The sequence below is a fragment of the Scyliorhinus torazame genome, chromosome 2 (assembly GCF_047496885.1).
Source record: "Scyliorhinus torazame isolate Kashiwa2021f chromosome 2, sScyTor2.1, whole genome shotgun sequence".
NCBI classification, from domain to species: domain Eukaryota; kingdom Metazoa; phylum Chordata; class Chondrichthyes; order Carcharhiniformes; family Scyliorhinidae; genus Scyliorhinus; species Scyliorhinus torazame.
Genome location: NC_092708.1, coordinates 60,374,248 through 60,390,888, shown reverse-complemented (window position 1 = coordinate 60,390,888; position 16,641 = coordinate 60,374,248). Strand labels below are relative to the sequence as shown.

The following is a 16,641-nucleotide window of genomic DNA, read 5'->3' as shown; positions in this document are numbered from 1 at the left end:
GGGTGAATTCAGAATGTCCAATCCACCTAACAGCACGTCTTTTGGGACTTGTGGGAGGAAACTGGAGCACCCCCAGGAAACCCACGCAGACACGGGGAGAAGGTGGAGACTCCGCACAGACAGTGACCCAAGCTGGGAATCACTGTGCTACTTTGCCGCTGTAAAGAGATGCGCTAAGTATGCACAACTCATTTAATGCCACCATCCTAAACACCTATGGTTTCTCAGAGGTTTTATTTTGTGCTACCCAATGTAAACATCATCGTAGAGTTTCTGATTTGGGTGAAAGTGACGATTGTAACATAAATTGTGCCCCAAATTACAGCTGATTTGAAAATTACTCATCCCCTCCTCCTCGAGTTGTTGCTCAAATTCATCAGTACAGCAACCAATGATGTTTTAAATCACATTTTGCAGTCAGGCAGCATTTCAAAACATAGTTTTGTTTTTAAAAAACCTGCTGACAGAAAGATTCCCTGATATATTTGGTAAACTCTGGTAATACTGCTGACAATGAAATCATTAAACAAATAAACAATTTAAATCACAGCATCAACCTACCACCCCTGAGTAAGCCACATTTGAATTCATGAAAGTGAAAATGACTTAGAAAACCAGAACTATTTCCAATTTGTTTATAATAGAATTCCTTTTAAATCTTTCAAAATGTTCCTCATAGAGTTGTTATGCCTAAAGTTCCAAGTTAATTATTGGAGCCTTGAAGGCCTGTGAATTAATTTTATTCGTGCAAACTCCCAATGGTGATCAATTCACCGAGCTTAATGGGCAGTTTTGTGGGTGATAGCTGCTCCTGGCACAATATTCTTAAAGCTTGCACAAAGAATTGCAGAAACTCAAATTGCACAAACGCAATGTGCATTTAAAAGTCTGTTATGCCAATATCAGGTGAACTATGCCAATAAAAAACAATAAAACGCATTGAGGAAACATACGGACATTTGAATTAAGAGCAGGAGTCACCCACTCGACCCTGTGAACCTGCTCCGCCTTTTAATCAGATCACGGCTTATCTAATTGTAACCTCAACTCCACATTCCCGCCTACCCCGATAACCTTTCACCCTTTGCTTATCAAGAATCGATCTACCTCTGCCTTAAAATTGTTCAAATGCCAGGATTTTCAGTTCACATCAACTTCTTCTGACTTCACCAGTGGTAGTATTTTAAAGGCATATAGTTAGAGAATTTGGCATCAAAGAATTATGTCATTTGGCCCAGTAACATCTGCACTTGTTTGCATCTGCGTGAGCCATCTGCTTTCAACCCATTATCCTCTTGTTCCCTTTCAAAATACTTTTCTCAAGCAAAACCTTATTCCTTTGGAAAACAATTTTTGATTTGTGACAGAGAATTCCAAGATCTAACCACCTTCCATGTGGAAATATTTTTCTAACCCCTTTAATTCTTCTTGCATTGATCTTAAATGTGTGTCTTCACATTAACATCTCACTGATCGGTGGGAACCATCTATAATTTTTCATAATCTTTCATCAGACATTTAATAAGGTCATTTTCTTCACTCTAGTGGCTCACTGTTTTCATAATTATGGTAACATCGAAATGAATCTGCACTGCACTTTTAACATCAACTTTTATCCTCTTTCTATAATGGACTGATCAAAACTCGACACAATATTCCAGTGGAGTAATACATTTACAAGCTCAACGTTATTTTTCTTGTTACATTTGTGCCTCTGAGTATAAAATTATTTTCTTGCAGCTTTTATAAACTTTAACTATGGCCTGTGATGACCCACATCGGTGCTCCTCTGCTCTATTTAAAATATTGCAATTTGAGGTGTATTTTTTTCCTTATTCCTACCAGCAGATTGTATTACTTTACATGGTGACGTCATCAAACCTCAGTTCTCTAGTCTGCAAATAAAAGTGGCCCTGGACTCCTGTGCAACCTTGCCCGTCACGGTTTTCCATTCAAAGGAGTGCTATTTTATGCCTCCAACCATATTTATGTCTACCTTTTCCGAATGCCACCATCTTTGTTGAAAGTCTTTTCTTTGATACATCAATAAGTGCTCATGGAAATTTTTATAAACCAGATCCTCATCTTGTTATTTGATCAGAAAATTCTGTAAAGATTGAGCAAGCATTCTTTGCCACTGAGAAATACAATCCTTGGCTTCCAGCAAGGAATGGCATTCATATGGATTGCAAATCAGAGATCAGGCATGTGGGGTTATTCCATTCTCTAACCTGAAACCTGTTCACCGGTAGTATCACCACTGACCATGCAGCATCTCAAATGAGCTGTATTTCCTCAACACCTGTCAATTACTTAAGAGAAATTTAATAAGTAATGCAAATGGTGCTTATCGCTTACCATTTTTGGCCTTGCAACTTTTGTTGTCTGGTTGCATCAAGTAACCTTCCACGCACTCACACATGTAAGATGCATTGTTATTTGTGCACATTTGGCTACAAGTTCCATAAACACTGCATTCATCAAAATCTGAAAGAGATAAGTAAGAAGTTGCTTGCATTTGTACTGATGCTTCATGTAATATGATCATGCCTTGCAATCATGCAAAGAATAAGCGATGTGGTATGCCAGATCTACATCCAAATCAAAAAGACCTTTTGAGTTTTTTAAATCTTTTTATTAACAGAACATAAACAGCAAAGTTACTGATTAGAAAGTGACAGAACTATTTTGCTGTTCTGAGAGCATGAAATCAGCACTGTTGTAGGCAACACACGCATCTAATGGCCCAGATCACATACAAAGGGGGTTACCTGTGAAAGGATACCAAGGTAATAAGGATATTGTACATTTCTGCAGTTGTGGATTTCTTGACTTATATCAATTGCAGTACTGTACATTAATAGCTGTAAGAGAAAAGCTTAAGGACAACCTGTTCAGATGACAAGAGCATGATATAAGAACCGTCCTGCTAACCCCTGTCTGTCCTGTGTTTTTTCCTTGAAATTTCTGTTATTCTGCTATTTCCATTTTTGTACATGGACAAAAATCCGCTTATACCTTTAAGATGGACTCCACCTTTAATTTAAGAAAAATAAATCTCGCAGGATGTGCTGACAATGGTGATGTCTCATCTTGATGGACTTGGCTGTCGGCCAATGAACTGTTTACTTTGCAAGGCTCCTAATTGATTGGTGTTGACCATTCTGGAATGTTCTGCCAAGGTCAGGAAGGCCTCATCTGCTTTTTAGTTTTGTTTTGAACTCAGAGCTCAATTTCTTCTGAATTTCTCTCTCCCCCAAAAAAGGAAAGTATCTCTCAAACACCCCAGTTGGAGGCTCTGTTTTCTCCTTAACCAAGCTAGTCGACATTCTAGTGAGACTGGACACCAAATAAGAATACGATCCAAGCTGAGACCTGGGTTTGAGGGGAGACATGGAATCTTAAGGATCCAACCCAGCCACTAGCTGAAATCATTGAAATCAGTCGTTGAAACCCCTTCTTGCAATCTCGTGTGGAGAACTCTGTTCTTTCCTCAGAAAGATTGTTGATCATTCTGGCGGAGTTGAAAACAAATCAGAATTAAACAGACCTGAGGTGGATTTGACTCCCCACAGTCTGGGGATTTGGACTGAATGCTTCAGCCAGGAGATCCTTTTTAGCCATCCAATCGGTGCTTCTCTATCACTCTGTGTCCTGGAAGGACAGTGAGCTGAAAAACAACTTCAACATCTGAAGCAAGGGCCCTCATCTTCCATCTCACATCTCCTTTACTTTCATCTCCCCCTCTCTGTGTGTATGTGCATGTCTTGTGTGTGTTCAGATAGAGGGTGGGATGGTAAAAGGAGGGAGTATAGGAGATTAGCTGGCAATTATTCTGGTATAATTATTGCATGTCTTATCTCTATTATTGTTATAAATAAAGTCGTTGTGTTTGACTTAAAAATCTAGTGCCTGTTAAGTCAATGGAGTAGTCAAAGGCCAAAGATCTCAAAAACTTTATCCAAATTATTGGTTAATTCACTTGTGTTGGGACTCTGGGGTCTGTGGGGATGAAATCGACTGTGCACTGACCCAGGATGTTGTAACAACGAGATTTGGTTTCTTGCCATTTAATTGTGCCAAATTCTATCTTTCCAAAAAGCAGGAGTTTTCCATGAACAGTTAGTACAGTAAAAACAAATAGTGCTGGAGAAATTCAACAGATCTGGCAGCATCCGTGGAGAGAGGAACAGAGTTAATGTTTCAAGTCCAATATAATTCTTCCTTGGAACTGAAGATAAACAGAAGTGTAATGGGTTTTATGCTGTTGAAAAAGGAGGAGGGCCGGGTGGAGAAAATAGAGGAGCTCAGGGATAGGGTTCAGGGCGGGACAGATTAAATTCCAATGATGTCATGGAACAAAAGGCAAAAGAGTGGGAATGGTAGTAATAAAGAAACAAAGTACTGGTCCACAGTATGTATTAGCAGAAGAATAAAGGTCAGTCGTGTCTGAAAGCGAAATAGCAGAATGCGTTACTGCACCACCTGACACACACCCTTTTACAACAGCATTAAACCCATTACATTTCTGTCACTCTTCAGTTCTGAAGAAGACTCTTTTGGACTTGAAACGTTAACTCTGTTTCACTCTCCACCGATGTTGAGCTTTTCCATCACGTTTTGTTTTTATTTCAGATCTCCAGCATCCTTAGTATTCTGCTTTTATGTTTGTGTAGCACAATTGTTCTCTACCTAGGATTCCCAAGCATTCTAGCTAGTGTGTCCTTGCCACTTAGAAACTTAGGAAGATGTTCTTCTGGTAACTATGAAATCTGTGACTTGGTTAAGCAGGTATCTGACAGATTGAGCTAATTTTATCTGCAGTTACAAATGCTATTGACCCATTTACAGCTACAAGCAGCACATATCAATCTTTGCGGTCATCTGAAGATTATATTTCAGCTGGTAGCAGATCTTGATTACTCCCTGTTTACTGAAAGGAAGACATCAAAGATGGGTCTCTGCAGAAGTACATAGGTCTATAGTCTAAGGTATTTAGCTATGCTTAAAGTACATGTAACCATTAAGATGTCTGGTGAAACTGCTCAACCTTGTCCTCATGTTGAAGTCATCCAGTATGATTGGAATCATGAAAGGGGTTCCTTTCCTATCACATTATTCAGCTGCACTGAACAAATACAGTTTGCGTAATGGTCAAAACTGCAAGCAAATATTTCTTGCAATGAGGAATGCTTCAGTAAATGGGCCCCAAAATTGTATCCAGGACTAAATGTATTGAGAAAAATGCTTAATTTGCAGAAAAACCTGAAAGAATTCCCATAAGCAAACCAACAACAAGACACCTTTAAAAGTACCTTCTAAGCAATGCAGGTCTGACTCAGACTGTTACATGGTTAAGGAATACAATTTCCATTGAATATTGCTGATCAAGAAAACGAGCATGAGGCCAGGGTATTATAATTTAGTGCCGTATTAGCTTTTCTTTTTCAGTAGATTTGTACCTTGGAGAATCAGTCCTTTGCTAATTTAGTTGCGCAAACCAGTGGTCTAATTTTGCAAATCCTATCCATTATCTGTGATGTCTACACTATAGGTGAACATTTTCTAAATGTACTTACATGCAGTTTTCAATTGTGACAGCACCAGCACTGTGTAAAGCATTCCCAAGGGTATTTTAGACTTTTGAAACCCAACATTCCTAACTTGACAATATATCTATGACATGCACCCATTCTCAGTGAGAGTTCAAGTGAGCTTATAGAAGTTTGCTTTCCAAACCGACAATTGCATTTTCAATTTATTATTGCCTCCATACAAACACAAATAAAATAACACAAAAGGTGTTTTCATAATACAAACTACGGGCTGGATTCTCTGCCCCTCGATCTCGGCAATGCGGATCACGATCGGGTGTCCAGCCGAAATCCACGTTCGCAGCCACAATCGAATCGACCACTATATTCCGGCCACCCACTGGCAGAGGGATCGGGGTTCTCATTCACATGCCAGTGGGAGGATGCCCGCTTAGTGGGCCCAGCATCAGAGTCTCTGGGCCTTGGGATTCTCTGCCCTCCGGCGTGGTAATCACTTAGGTGCGGATTACTACTCGTATTTACCAGCATGGTACTGATGTGGTAGACCACGCCGTGAGCCAAGGGGGTAATGTTGCATAAATGATCCAGACAGGGGAGTGGAGGTAGAGTACTGGATTGGATTGAGGATTGGCTTATTGACAGAAGCAGAGGGTCAGGATAAATGGGTCCTTCTGTGACTCACTAACTGTAACTAGAGGGATGCCGCAGGGGTCAATCCTCGGAGCTCAACTGCTTATAATCTTTATAAATGATCTGTAAGTGAGGACAGGTGGTAACATAGCAAAATTTGCGGATGATATTAAAATAGGTGGGAAAGCAGGCAGTGAAGAGGAGATAAAGATTTTACAGCTGGGTATAGATAGGCTAGGAGATTGGGCCAAAATTTGGCAGATAGAGTTTAATGTAGATAAGTGTGAAGGTTCATTTTGGCTGAAAATATAAAAAGGCAAATTATTATCTAAATGGAAAGCAGATTCAAAATGCGTCTGGGCAGGGGCGTCTGGGGGTCCTTGTTCATGAATCGAAGAAAGTCGGTATGCAGGTACAGCATGTAATTAAAAGGCAAATGGAAGGTTCGCATTTATTGCAAAAAGGAGTGTAGCATAAAAGTAGAGAAGTGTTGGTGCAGTTGTATAGGGAGACAGTGAGACGACATCTGGAGTATTATGTCTAGTTTTGGTCTCCTTATTTGAGGAAGGATGTGGTGGCATTGGAGACAGTTCAGAGGAGGTTTACCAGATTGATTCCGGGGATGAAAAGGTTGATGTATGAGGCAAGGTTAAGCAGTTTGTGCTTATACTCGCTGGAGTTTAGAAGGATGAGAGGGGTTCTCACCGAGTTATATAAAATACAAAAAGCGACTGATAAAGTAAACGTAGACCAAATGTAGGGCAATCTAGAATGAGAGGTCACAGATATCATAGAATCATAGAATTTACAGTGCAAAAAGAGGCCATTTGGCCCATCGAGTCTGCACCAGCCCATGGAAAGAGCACCCTACTTAAGCCCACACCTCTACCCTATCTCCGTAGCCCAGTAACCCCACCTTAACTTTTTGGACACCAAGGGCAATTAGCAAGGCCAATCCACCTAACCTGCACATCTTTGGACTGTGGTAGGAAACGGGAGCACCCAGAGGAAACCCACGCAGACACAGGAAGAAAGTGCAAACTCGACAGACAGTCACCCGAGCCAGAATTGAGCCCGGGTCTCTGGAGCTGTGAGGCAGCAGTGCTAACCACTGTACCACTGTACCATTGAGAGGCAGTAGATTTAGAACTGTGATGAGGAAGAACTATTTCTCGCAGAGGGTGGTGAATTTGTGGAACTCGCTGCCCCATAGTCCGGTGGAATCTGAGTCATTAAATAGTTTCAAGAAGAAGATAGATATATTTCTGATAAAAACAGGTTAAAGAGATATGGGGAACAAGTAGGGAGGTGGATTTGAGACCAGGAAGAGATCAGCCATGACCTGATTGAATGGTGGAGCAGGCTCGAAGTGCTGAATTGCCTACTTCTGCTCCTAATTCCTATGCTTCTTTGTTCCTATGTTCAGGAAGTTGCCCCCAAAGTCCACTCTCCCCCACAATGCATGACTTGCCCACCCCTCCCATACCAAACCCCCCCACAGGGGGGCCGTGAGATCCCCTAAAACAGGTGACATCCCAGAGACCCCCTAGCTAGGGAGACTCCCGACAGAGACCCCCTAGATAAGGATACCCCACCACCGAGACCCCCTAGATAGGGTGATCCCAAGACCCACTGGATAGGGGGATCCTGCCAAGATCCACTGCAGAGGTGGACCCCCCACCCTGAGGCCCCTAACTAATGGGACTCCCCCCCCCCCCCCAGAGATGCTCTAACTAAAGACACCCCAGCAACCCATAACTAAAGGGACTTCCCATGGAGACTTCCTCACAAAAGGGAACCCCCCAGGACCCTCTAATTAAAGAAGCCCCCCAAGAGACCCACTAACTAAAGGGCCCACCCGAAACTACCTAACTAAAGCGACCCCCCCAGAGACCCCCAAACTAAAGAAGTCCCCCAAAGAGACCCTCTGAAAGTGACCCCCCAGAGACCCCCTAATTAAAGAGACCACCCCACAGACCCTCCCCGCCCCCCCCCCCCCCAAAAAAAAAGAGACCACTGCCTGGAGCAGTCCAGATAGGGTCAGTGAAAACATTCACTGTTGGAAAATTCACCTGGGTATACACCTGCTGGCTCAGAGAGAGGAAGCATCACGTGTCCATTCTTGGAAAGAGAAAGCATTGAACTTGGTTTAAACCCCTCAGATCCTTTTGCTGCAAGCCATTCATTCATTTCTATTAGTGGACTGTGATTGATAGCTTGCACGAACAGAGGTGCCAGCCTTGCTTCTTTCATGTTCCTTCATAGATGAGTAACTCTAAGTGCTTTAACCACAATGTTTACAAACATCAACCGCATCAAAGGGTTAAGTGCATTCCAATCATGCACCCCCTTTCATGCTTGAGTGATTTTGAAGTGCTAAGTTGGAAATTGACAGCTGTTTAAAGTGGTCGATGTCTGTAAACATCATAGTCACTTTAGTCAGTGGGTCTCGGGGTGGGGATGGGGAGGTCGCTTTAGTTCGGGATTTTCTGTGGGTTGTCCATTTAGTTAGGGGGTCTCTGGAGGAGTCCAGCTGTCCAGAGAGTCTCTGTGGGGGTCCCCCTATCAAGAGGGTTTAGTTGGGGGTCCCCCTATCCAGGAGGTCTCTGGGGGCATCTTCCTATTCAGGAGGTTTCTGGAGGGGTGGGCTGGTCAGGTTAATCCCGTACTTGGGGGAAGAGGGCGGGGATCCCAGAAAATCCAGCGTGAGGATCTGAATCACGGTGTGGGCGGTTTGGTTGGGGGGGAGCTGCTTTGCGACGCGAGGGTGTGGTGGTGGCCAGCTGCCAGTCCTCGCTATCGGGCGAACCGCTCAAAATGGCAGCCCTCGGGAATCCCTCATATTCCTCACCATGCATGAATGTACATGGCAAGGGATACTGAATTGCCTCCTGATTTGCGGGAGTGCAAATCAGTTCCAATTCACCTCCGATGGGAATCCCGGCCTGCATCTATTCTAGTTTAGTGTTCTACTCTAGTGTTCAATAATGCAATACTTCTGTTTTGCTATTGCTTTACAATTGAGCAGTTGTTTTTTGCAATATTGATACATGTATTTTTGCAATATCACATCAATCTCCACACAAAAAGACAAAGTGTCCAGGAGAACGAACCTTCACAACTTTTCCCATCCTGTGCTACTTTAAAACCATCACTGCAGTAGCAAGATGTACCGTTTCTTGTGAGTGCACATCGATACTGACAATCAGCCTGGTTACAAGTGGGCGAAAACTCTGAAAGAAAACAGATAAAAGTTTGCATACATAAGTTATTCCCTGAAAAAATATATAAATGTTGATGCTTTCATGGGTGAAAGTTTTTAGACTTATTGCAATTTTCAAAGACTTAACATTTATTTCAGAGTCAATCTGTAACACTGTTGAATGCTCCATACCCTGATACTCGAATCTAAATTATCACTAATGTACTAGGTTAGAAATCCTTCCTGTTTACATATAGCAACACGCAACACAAAAGGACAGCAATCTTCCAAGAAACCTACTCAACCATTACCATTGTAACTAAATCAATGGTTATTGTGATTACTGAAGGCAAAACAGGATGGTCCAAATGATCAATAATTTCCGAAAACACATTAGGGATTGGATACAGGTTGAAAATCCCTTATCAAAAAAAGTTTAAGGTGCAAGAGGCAAAATTTAGAGGAGATGGGGTAAGCAAGTTTTTTACAAAGAGGGTGGTCAGTGCCTGGAACTCGCTGTGGGGGAGGTGGTGGAAGTAGGTATAATAGCGATGTTTAAGAGGAAACTTGACAAATGCATGAAAGGATGGGAGTAGAGAAAATGGGCCCCGGAAGAGCAGAAGGATTTAGTTTAGACAGGCATCATGATCGGTGCAGGCTTGGAAGGCTGAAGGGCCTCTCCCTGTCTTGTACTATTCTTTGTTCTTTGTTCACAGCAGAAAACATTGCTTACTCCCCAATTTTTCAAAGTTTGTGATAATTACACCTATGACTGTATGGCCAAATTACCCTCCAACTCGATTTTCAAATTTGCTGATGACACCACCGTAGCGGGTCGGATTTCAAACAATGATGAGACAGGAATGAGATAGAGAATCTGGTGAACTGGTGCAACGACAATAATCTCTCCCTCAACGTCAACAAAATGAAGGAGATCGTCATCGACTTCAGGAAGCGTAGTGGAGAACATGCCCCTGTCTACATCAATGGGAATGAAGTAGAAAGGATCAAGAGCTTCAAGTTTTTAGGTGTACAGATCACCAACAACCTGTGCTGGTCCCCCCATGCCGACACTATAGTTAAGAAAGCCCACAAACGACTCTACTTTCTCAGAAGACTAGGGAAATTTGGCATGCCAGCTACGACTCTCACCAACTTCTACAGATACACCATAGAAAGCATTCTTTCTGGTTATCTCACAGCTTGGTATGGATCCTGCTCTGCCCAAGGCCGTAGGAAACTACAAAAGGTTGTGAATGTAGCTCAATCCATCATGCAAACCAGCCTCCCATCCATTGACTCCATCTACAATTCCCACTGCCTCGGAAAGGCAGCCAGCATAATTAAGGACCCCACGCACCCCGGACATACTCTCTTCCACCTTCTTCCGTCAGGAAAAAGATACCAAAGTTTGAGGTCACATACCAACCGACTCAAGAACAGCTCCTTCCCTGCTGCCATCATACTTTTGAATGGACCTACCTCGTATTAAGTTGATCTTTTCTCTACACCTTGCTAGAACTGTAACGTTATATTCTGCAGTCTCTCCTTCCTTCCCGATGTACGGTATGCATTGTTTGTACAGCATGCAAGAAACAATACTTTTCACTGTATACCAATACATGTGACAATAATAAATCAAATCAAATCAAATCAAAATGATTGACTTCCTCTGGTACATTCCTGATAATACCTTCTTCCACTTTCTCTAACTGTTCTCCCATGCTCTATTCTTTTCCATTTGGTTTTATTCCCCAAAGATCAAGAGTAACTTTATATTATATTTGTAAATTACATTATATTATATTTTATACATTACATTATATTATATTTTATACATTACATTATATTATATTTTATATATTGCATTATATTTGTAAATTACATTACATTATATTATATTTACATTATATAGGGATTCTACAGACTCTGGAACAGTCCCTGTGGATTGGAGGGTAGCTCACGTCACTCCAATATTCAAAAATGGAGGTAGAGAGAAAGCACGCAATTATAGACCAGTAAGCTGAGCATCGGTAGTGGGGAAAATTCTTGAATCCATTATCAAGGACTTTATAGCGGAACATTTGGAAAGTAATGGCAGGATCAGTCAGAGTCAGCATGGATTTATTAAGCGAAAATCATGATTGACAAATCTGTTGGAATTCTTTGAAGATGTAACCAGTACAGTTGACAACGGGGAGCCAGTCGATGTGGTATATTTGGACTTTCAGAAGGCATTTGACGAAGTCCCACAAAAGAGATTATTGTGCAAAATTAAAGCACATGGGATTGGGGGAAATGTATTGAGATGGGTAGAAAACTGGTTGGCAGAGAGGAAACAAAGAATAGGAATTATTGGGTCCTTTTCAAATTGGCGGGCAGTAACTATTGGGGTGCCACAGGGATCGGTGCTGGGACCCCAGCTCTTCACAATATATATTAATGATTTGGATCAGGGAACTAAGTGTAACATCTCAAAGTTTGCGGGTGATACCAAGTTAGGTGTGAGGGTGAATTGTGACGAGGATGCAGGCATCCTACAGCATGATCTGTGCAGGTTGGGCAAGTGGGCAAATCAATGGCAGATGCAGTATAATTTGGATAAGTGTGAGGTTATTCACTTTGGAAGCAAAAACAGGAAGGTAGATTACTACTTGAATGGTTGTAAATTGGGAGAGGGGAGTGTGCAGCGGGACCTGGGTGTCCTTGTGCACCAGTCGCTGAAGGTATGCATGCAAGTACAGCAGGTGGTAAAGAAGGCTAATAGTATGTTGGCCTTCATTGTGAGAGGTTTCGAGTGTAGAAGCCGGGATGTGTTACTGCAGTTGTACAGGGCCTTGGTGAGGCCACACCTGGAGTATTGTGTGCAGTTTTGGTCTCCTTCTCTTAGGAAGGATGTTCTTGCTCTCGAGGGAGTGCAGTGAAGGTTTACCAGACTGATTCCAGGGATGGCGGGACTGTCATATGAGGAGAGATTTACCAGATTGGGATTGTTCTCGCTGGAGTTCAGAAGAATGAGGATGGATCTCATAGAGACTTATAAAATTCTAACAGGACTAGACAGGGTAGATGCAGGGAAGATGTTACCAATGATGGGTGTGTCCAGAACCAGGGGGTCACAGTCTGTGGATTCAGGGTAAACCATTTCGGACAGAGATGGGGAGACATTTCTTCACCCAAAGAGTGGTGAGCCTGTGGAATTCATTACCACAGGAAGTAGTACCAAAGGCCTCCTCCTGCTCCTATCTTCTATGTATCTATGTATATTGTGCAATTACAAGTAGAAATCGACCAACGTTGCAAGCATAATTTAATCATCCACTGTAGATCTAAAGTGCACGAGACACATTTAGGATGACACAAATTAGTTATCCAGCAGTCAAAACTGAATCTAGAAGCATACTGAAGGAACACATATTCTTTATGGCGATAAACAAGTATGAGCAAGATGACTGAAGATAACTGAGTTCTTCCATTCACTTTTCATACATTCTGAGCAACTAAACTCTAAGGTCATGAGTACTCAATTTATTTTTAAGGCACAGCAATGAAGTGGTAGCTTACATGCTTTAAACATTTCAATGAAACAGATTATTAATATAGGTGACCGCTACTTACTGGTTTCCAATAGAATACTTATCACTGTATACTAATACATGTGACAATAATAAATCAATCAAATCAAATCAAAGTATACACAACAGGACTTAGGAAATATATTAATCAGCAAACGGTCATCATTATGTGCTGAGGTAGCTTCTGCTTGTACTTCATTGTGTGTGACAAACGTTTTGCCATATTGTTGAGATAGTGTCCCATTAGGACAGTGACAAATCAGGAAAGTGGAAATTCACTCACTTCTCAGGCAGTAGCACTGCATTTAACAATATCAATTTGGGCATTTATTGGCTCAACAGCCAGATGGCATGGCTTTAATATCCGTTGTTAATGTTACATATGTATTTGTCAATCTATTACTGTAATTGAAAGTAAATAATAAAAAAGCACCAAAAACAAGTGCCTCCCACAGAAGTGCCCCCCACCACTGTGCTAGAGTGCCGCCCATGTGTAACATTTTCAGCAAATACAAATTGACAGAGACAATTCTGGAAACTCCTGGGAATGTTTGATGGTCAACTATTTTAGGGTCTCTTCATCAAGAAGAGTGCACATTGGACTAAATAGAGTAAATGCAATATTCTATTGCACCACATCCTCAACAATCACTCTATAAGTATAGGGCTTTCTCAAAAACTATAATATATAACTGTAACTAATTTCTCCTGTAAGCAGGGCCCAGCTGCCCTCCAATCAGAAATCTATGTTTATTACCCAACATTTTCTCATACCAATATGGCTCTGGTGTTGTAAGAATGAAAAACTTCATCATGTGAATCATCTCACACGCCCTACAGAACCATAGAATTCCAACAGTGCAGAAGGAGGCCATTCGGCCCATTGGATGGATTTTGTTTATTGTCTCATGTACCAAGGTACAGTGAAAAATATTTTTCTGCGAGCAGCTCAACAGACCATTAAGTTCTTGAAAGGAAAAGGAAATAAAAGAAAATACATAATAGGGCAACCAACAGAAGGTACATAATGTAACTACATAACTCCGACATTGGGTGAAGCATGCAGGGGTGCAGTGTTAATGAGGTCAGTCCATCAGAGGGTCATTTAGGAGTCTGGTAACAGCGGGGAAGAAGCTGTTTTTGAATATGTTTGTGCATGTTCTCAGACTTTTGTATCTCCTGCCCGAAGGAAGAAGTTGGAAGAGTGAGTAAGCCAGATGGGAGGGGTCTTTGATTATGCTGCCCACTTTCTCCAGGCAGCGGGAGGTGTAGATAGAGTCAATGTATGGGAGGCAGGTTTGTGTGATGGACTGGGCTGTGTTCACGACTCTCTGAAGTTTCTTGCAGTCTTGGTCTGAGCAGTTGACATACCAGGCTGTGATGCAGCCCGATAGGATGCTTTCTATGGTGCATCTGTAAAAGTTGGTAAGAATTAATGTGGACATGCCGAACTTCCTTAGTTTCCTGAGGAAGTATAGGCGCTGTTGTGCTTTCTTGGTGGTAGCCTTGATGTGGGTGGACCAGGACAGATTTTTGGAGATATGTACCCCGAGGAATTAAAAACTGCTAACCATCTCCACCTCAGCCCCGTTGATGCTGACAGGGGTGTGGACAGTACTTTGCTTTCTGAAGTCAATGATCAGCTCTTTATTTTGCTGGCATTGAGGGAGAGATTGTTGTCACTGCACCACTCCACTAGGTTCTCTATCTCCCTCCTGTATTCTGACTCATCGTTATTCGAGATCCATCCCACTATGATCATATTATCAGCAAACTTGTAAATGGAGTTGGAACCAAATTTTGCCATGCAGTCGTGTGTGTATAGAAAATGTAGTAGGGGGCTAAGTACGCAGCCTTGAGGGGCCCCTCCTATTGTGGAGGATGTGTTGTTGTTTAATCTTACTGATTGTGGTTTCTGGGTTAGAAAGTCGAGGATCCAGTTGCAGAGTGAGGAGCCAAGTCCTAGGTTTTGGAGCTTTGATATGAGCTTGGCTGGGATTATAGTGTTGAAGGCGGAGCTGTTGTCAATAAATAGGAGTCTGATGTAGGAGTCCTTGAAGTCGAGATGTTCTAGGGATGGGTGTAGGGCCAGGGAGATGGCGTCTGCTGTGGACCGGTTGCGGAGGTATGCGAATTGCAGTGGATCCAAGCGTTCAGGGAGTATGGAGATGATGCGCTTCATGACCAACCTCTCGAAACACTTCATTACAACTGAAGTCAGGGCCACCGGACGTTAGTCATTGCGGCACTTTGCCTGGTTTTTCTTTGGCACCGGTATGATGGTGGTCTTCTTGAAGCAGGTGGGGACCAAAGAGCGGAGTAGGGACAGGTTAAAGATGTCCGCGAACACATCTGCCAGCTGGTCCGCGAAGGCTCTTAGTGCACGACCAGGGATACCGTCCGGACCTGTCACCTTCATTTTCAGGAAAGCCGATCTGACTTCGGAAGCTGTGATGGTGGGTATGGGTGTGTTATGGGATGCTGGGGCACTCGACAGCGGATTGTTGGTTTCCTGCTCGAACCGAGCATTGAATGCATTGAGTTCACCGGGGAGGGGTGCGCTGCTGCTGGAGATACTGCTCGGCTTCATTTTTGTTATAACCTGCCTACTTACCACTGGCTGGGGGCTAATGGCTATCCCACAAACCTTAGGGAGTATGAGCTTCCCCAATGAGGGTGACAGAGAATTCATTGGCAGAATTAGAATTACATAAATAGAGCTGGCCAGTATGGAACTAGCTGGAGAGAGGAGTGAGCAGCAAGCGAGTACTGCTGCTGTTGTGTATATGTAATTGTAACTAAAATTATTTCTTTCTATTCTACAAACTCGTGCTGAATTTTTTGTGGCCCTTGATGCACGATCAATTTCTATTAAAACGAGGTGGTAACATAACTGAAGGCTTTAATGGACTAGAACTGTTCCCCAGCAGCTTCGGTACAAAATGAGGGCTGCTGGGATGGCACCGGTTCTTATACCTGCCTGTCAGGGCGGAGCTACATACCAAAAAGCCAATGGTAAACTCCTAGGTTTAACCAATGCTCTTCAGCCTCTCGGGTACTGCAATGCCTGATAATATCACATTCACCCCCTGTTAAAAAAGAGTCCGTCGGGGTGGTGGCCAGTACAATTGCATTTAACATGGTATGATAAGATATGGAGGTACCGTGATACCTCCTTACAGGGTTGTAGAGAATATTTACAATCGTGGAAGATATCTACATTCAGTGTTTATTTACAGCTACAGATCGGTTATATTGAAGCAATCAGTCGGTCGGGTGGCCTGGTCGTCCTCCTGGAACGTGTGAGCCTCGGTGGTGATTCCGGTGGGGGTCCGGGCATCTGCGACTCCGGAAGCGTGGCTTCAGCCTCCATGGCAGCCTTGTCACCCCTAGATGGTGCTGGTGGGGCAAACGGTTGACAAGAGAGGGGGGCACCTGTAGGGGGCATCGGTGGGTGGGAGGGCCGAGGCAGGGGCAGCGGGAGGACTGACCCTCCTGTGAGGTGCTGTGGAGGGGGCGGGGGGGGGGGGTTTGGGGTGGTGGTTCGGGTGCACGTGGGATTCCGGCAGGCGCCAGGTCCCGTAGGGAGACCATATCTTGACGGCCGTCAGGGAACGCCACGTAGGCGTACTGGGCGTTAGTGTGCAGCAGGTGGACCCACTCGACCAACGGGTCCGAC

General features: G+C 43.1%; 1 protein-coding gene across 1 annotated transcript in view; it reads right to left on the bottom strand.

Moving 5' to 3' along the window:
• The window catches only part of LOC140406643 (low-density lipoprotein receptor-related protein 1B-like), a 1,956,985-nt gene that overhangs the window by 975,461 nt on the left and 964,883 nt on the right, over nt 1-16,641 (bottom strand). Inside the window, exons 4-5 of the mRNA XM_072494650.1 lie at nt 9,299-9,418; nt 2,359-2,487 (exon numbers count right to left, since the gene is read on the bottom strand). Of these exons, the coding sequence (XP_072350751.1) occupies nt 2,359-2,487; nt 9,299-9,418 (249 nt within the window). The remainder of the gene's footprint in view (nt 1-2,358; nt 2,488-9,298; nt 9,419-16,641) is intronic.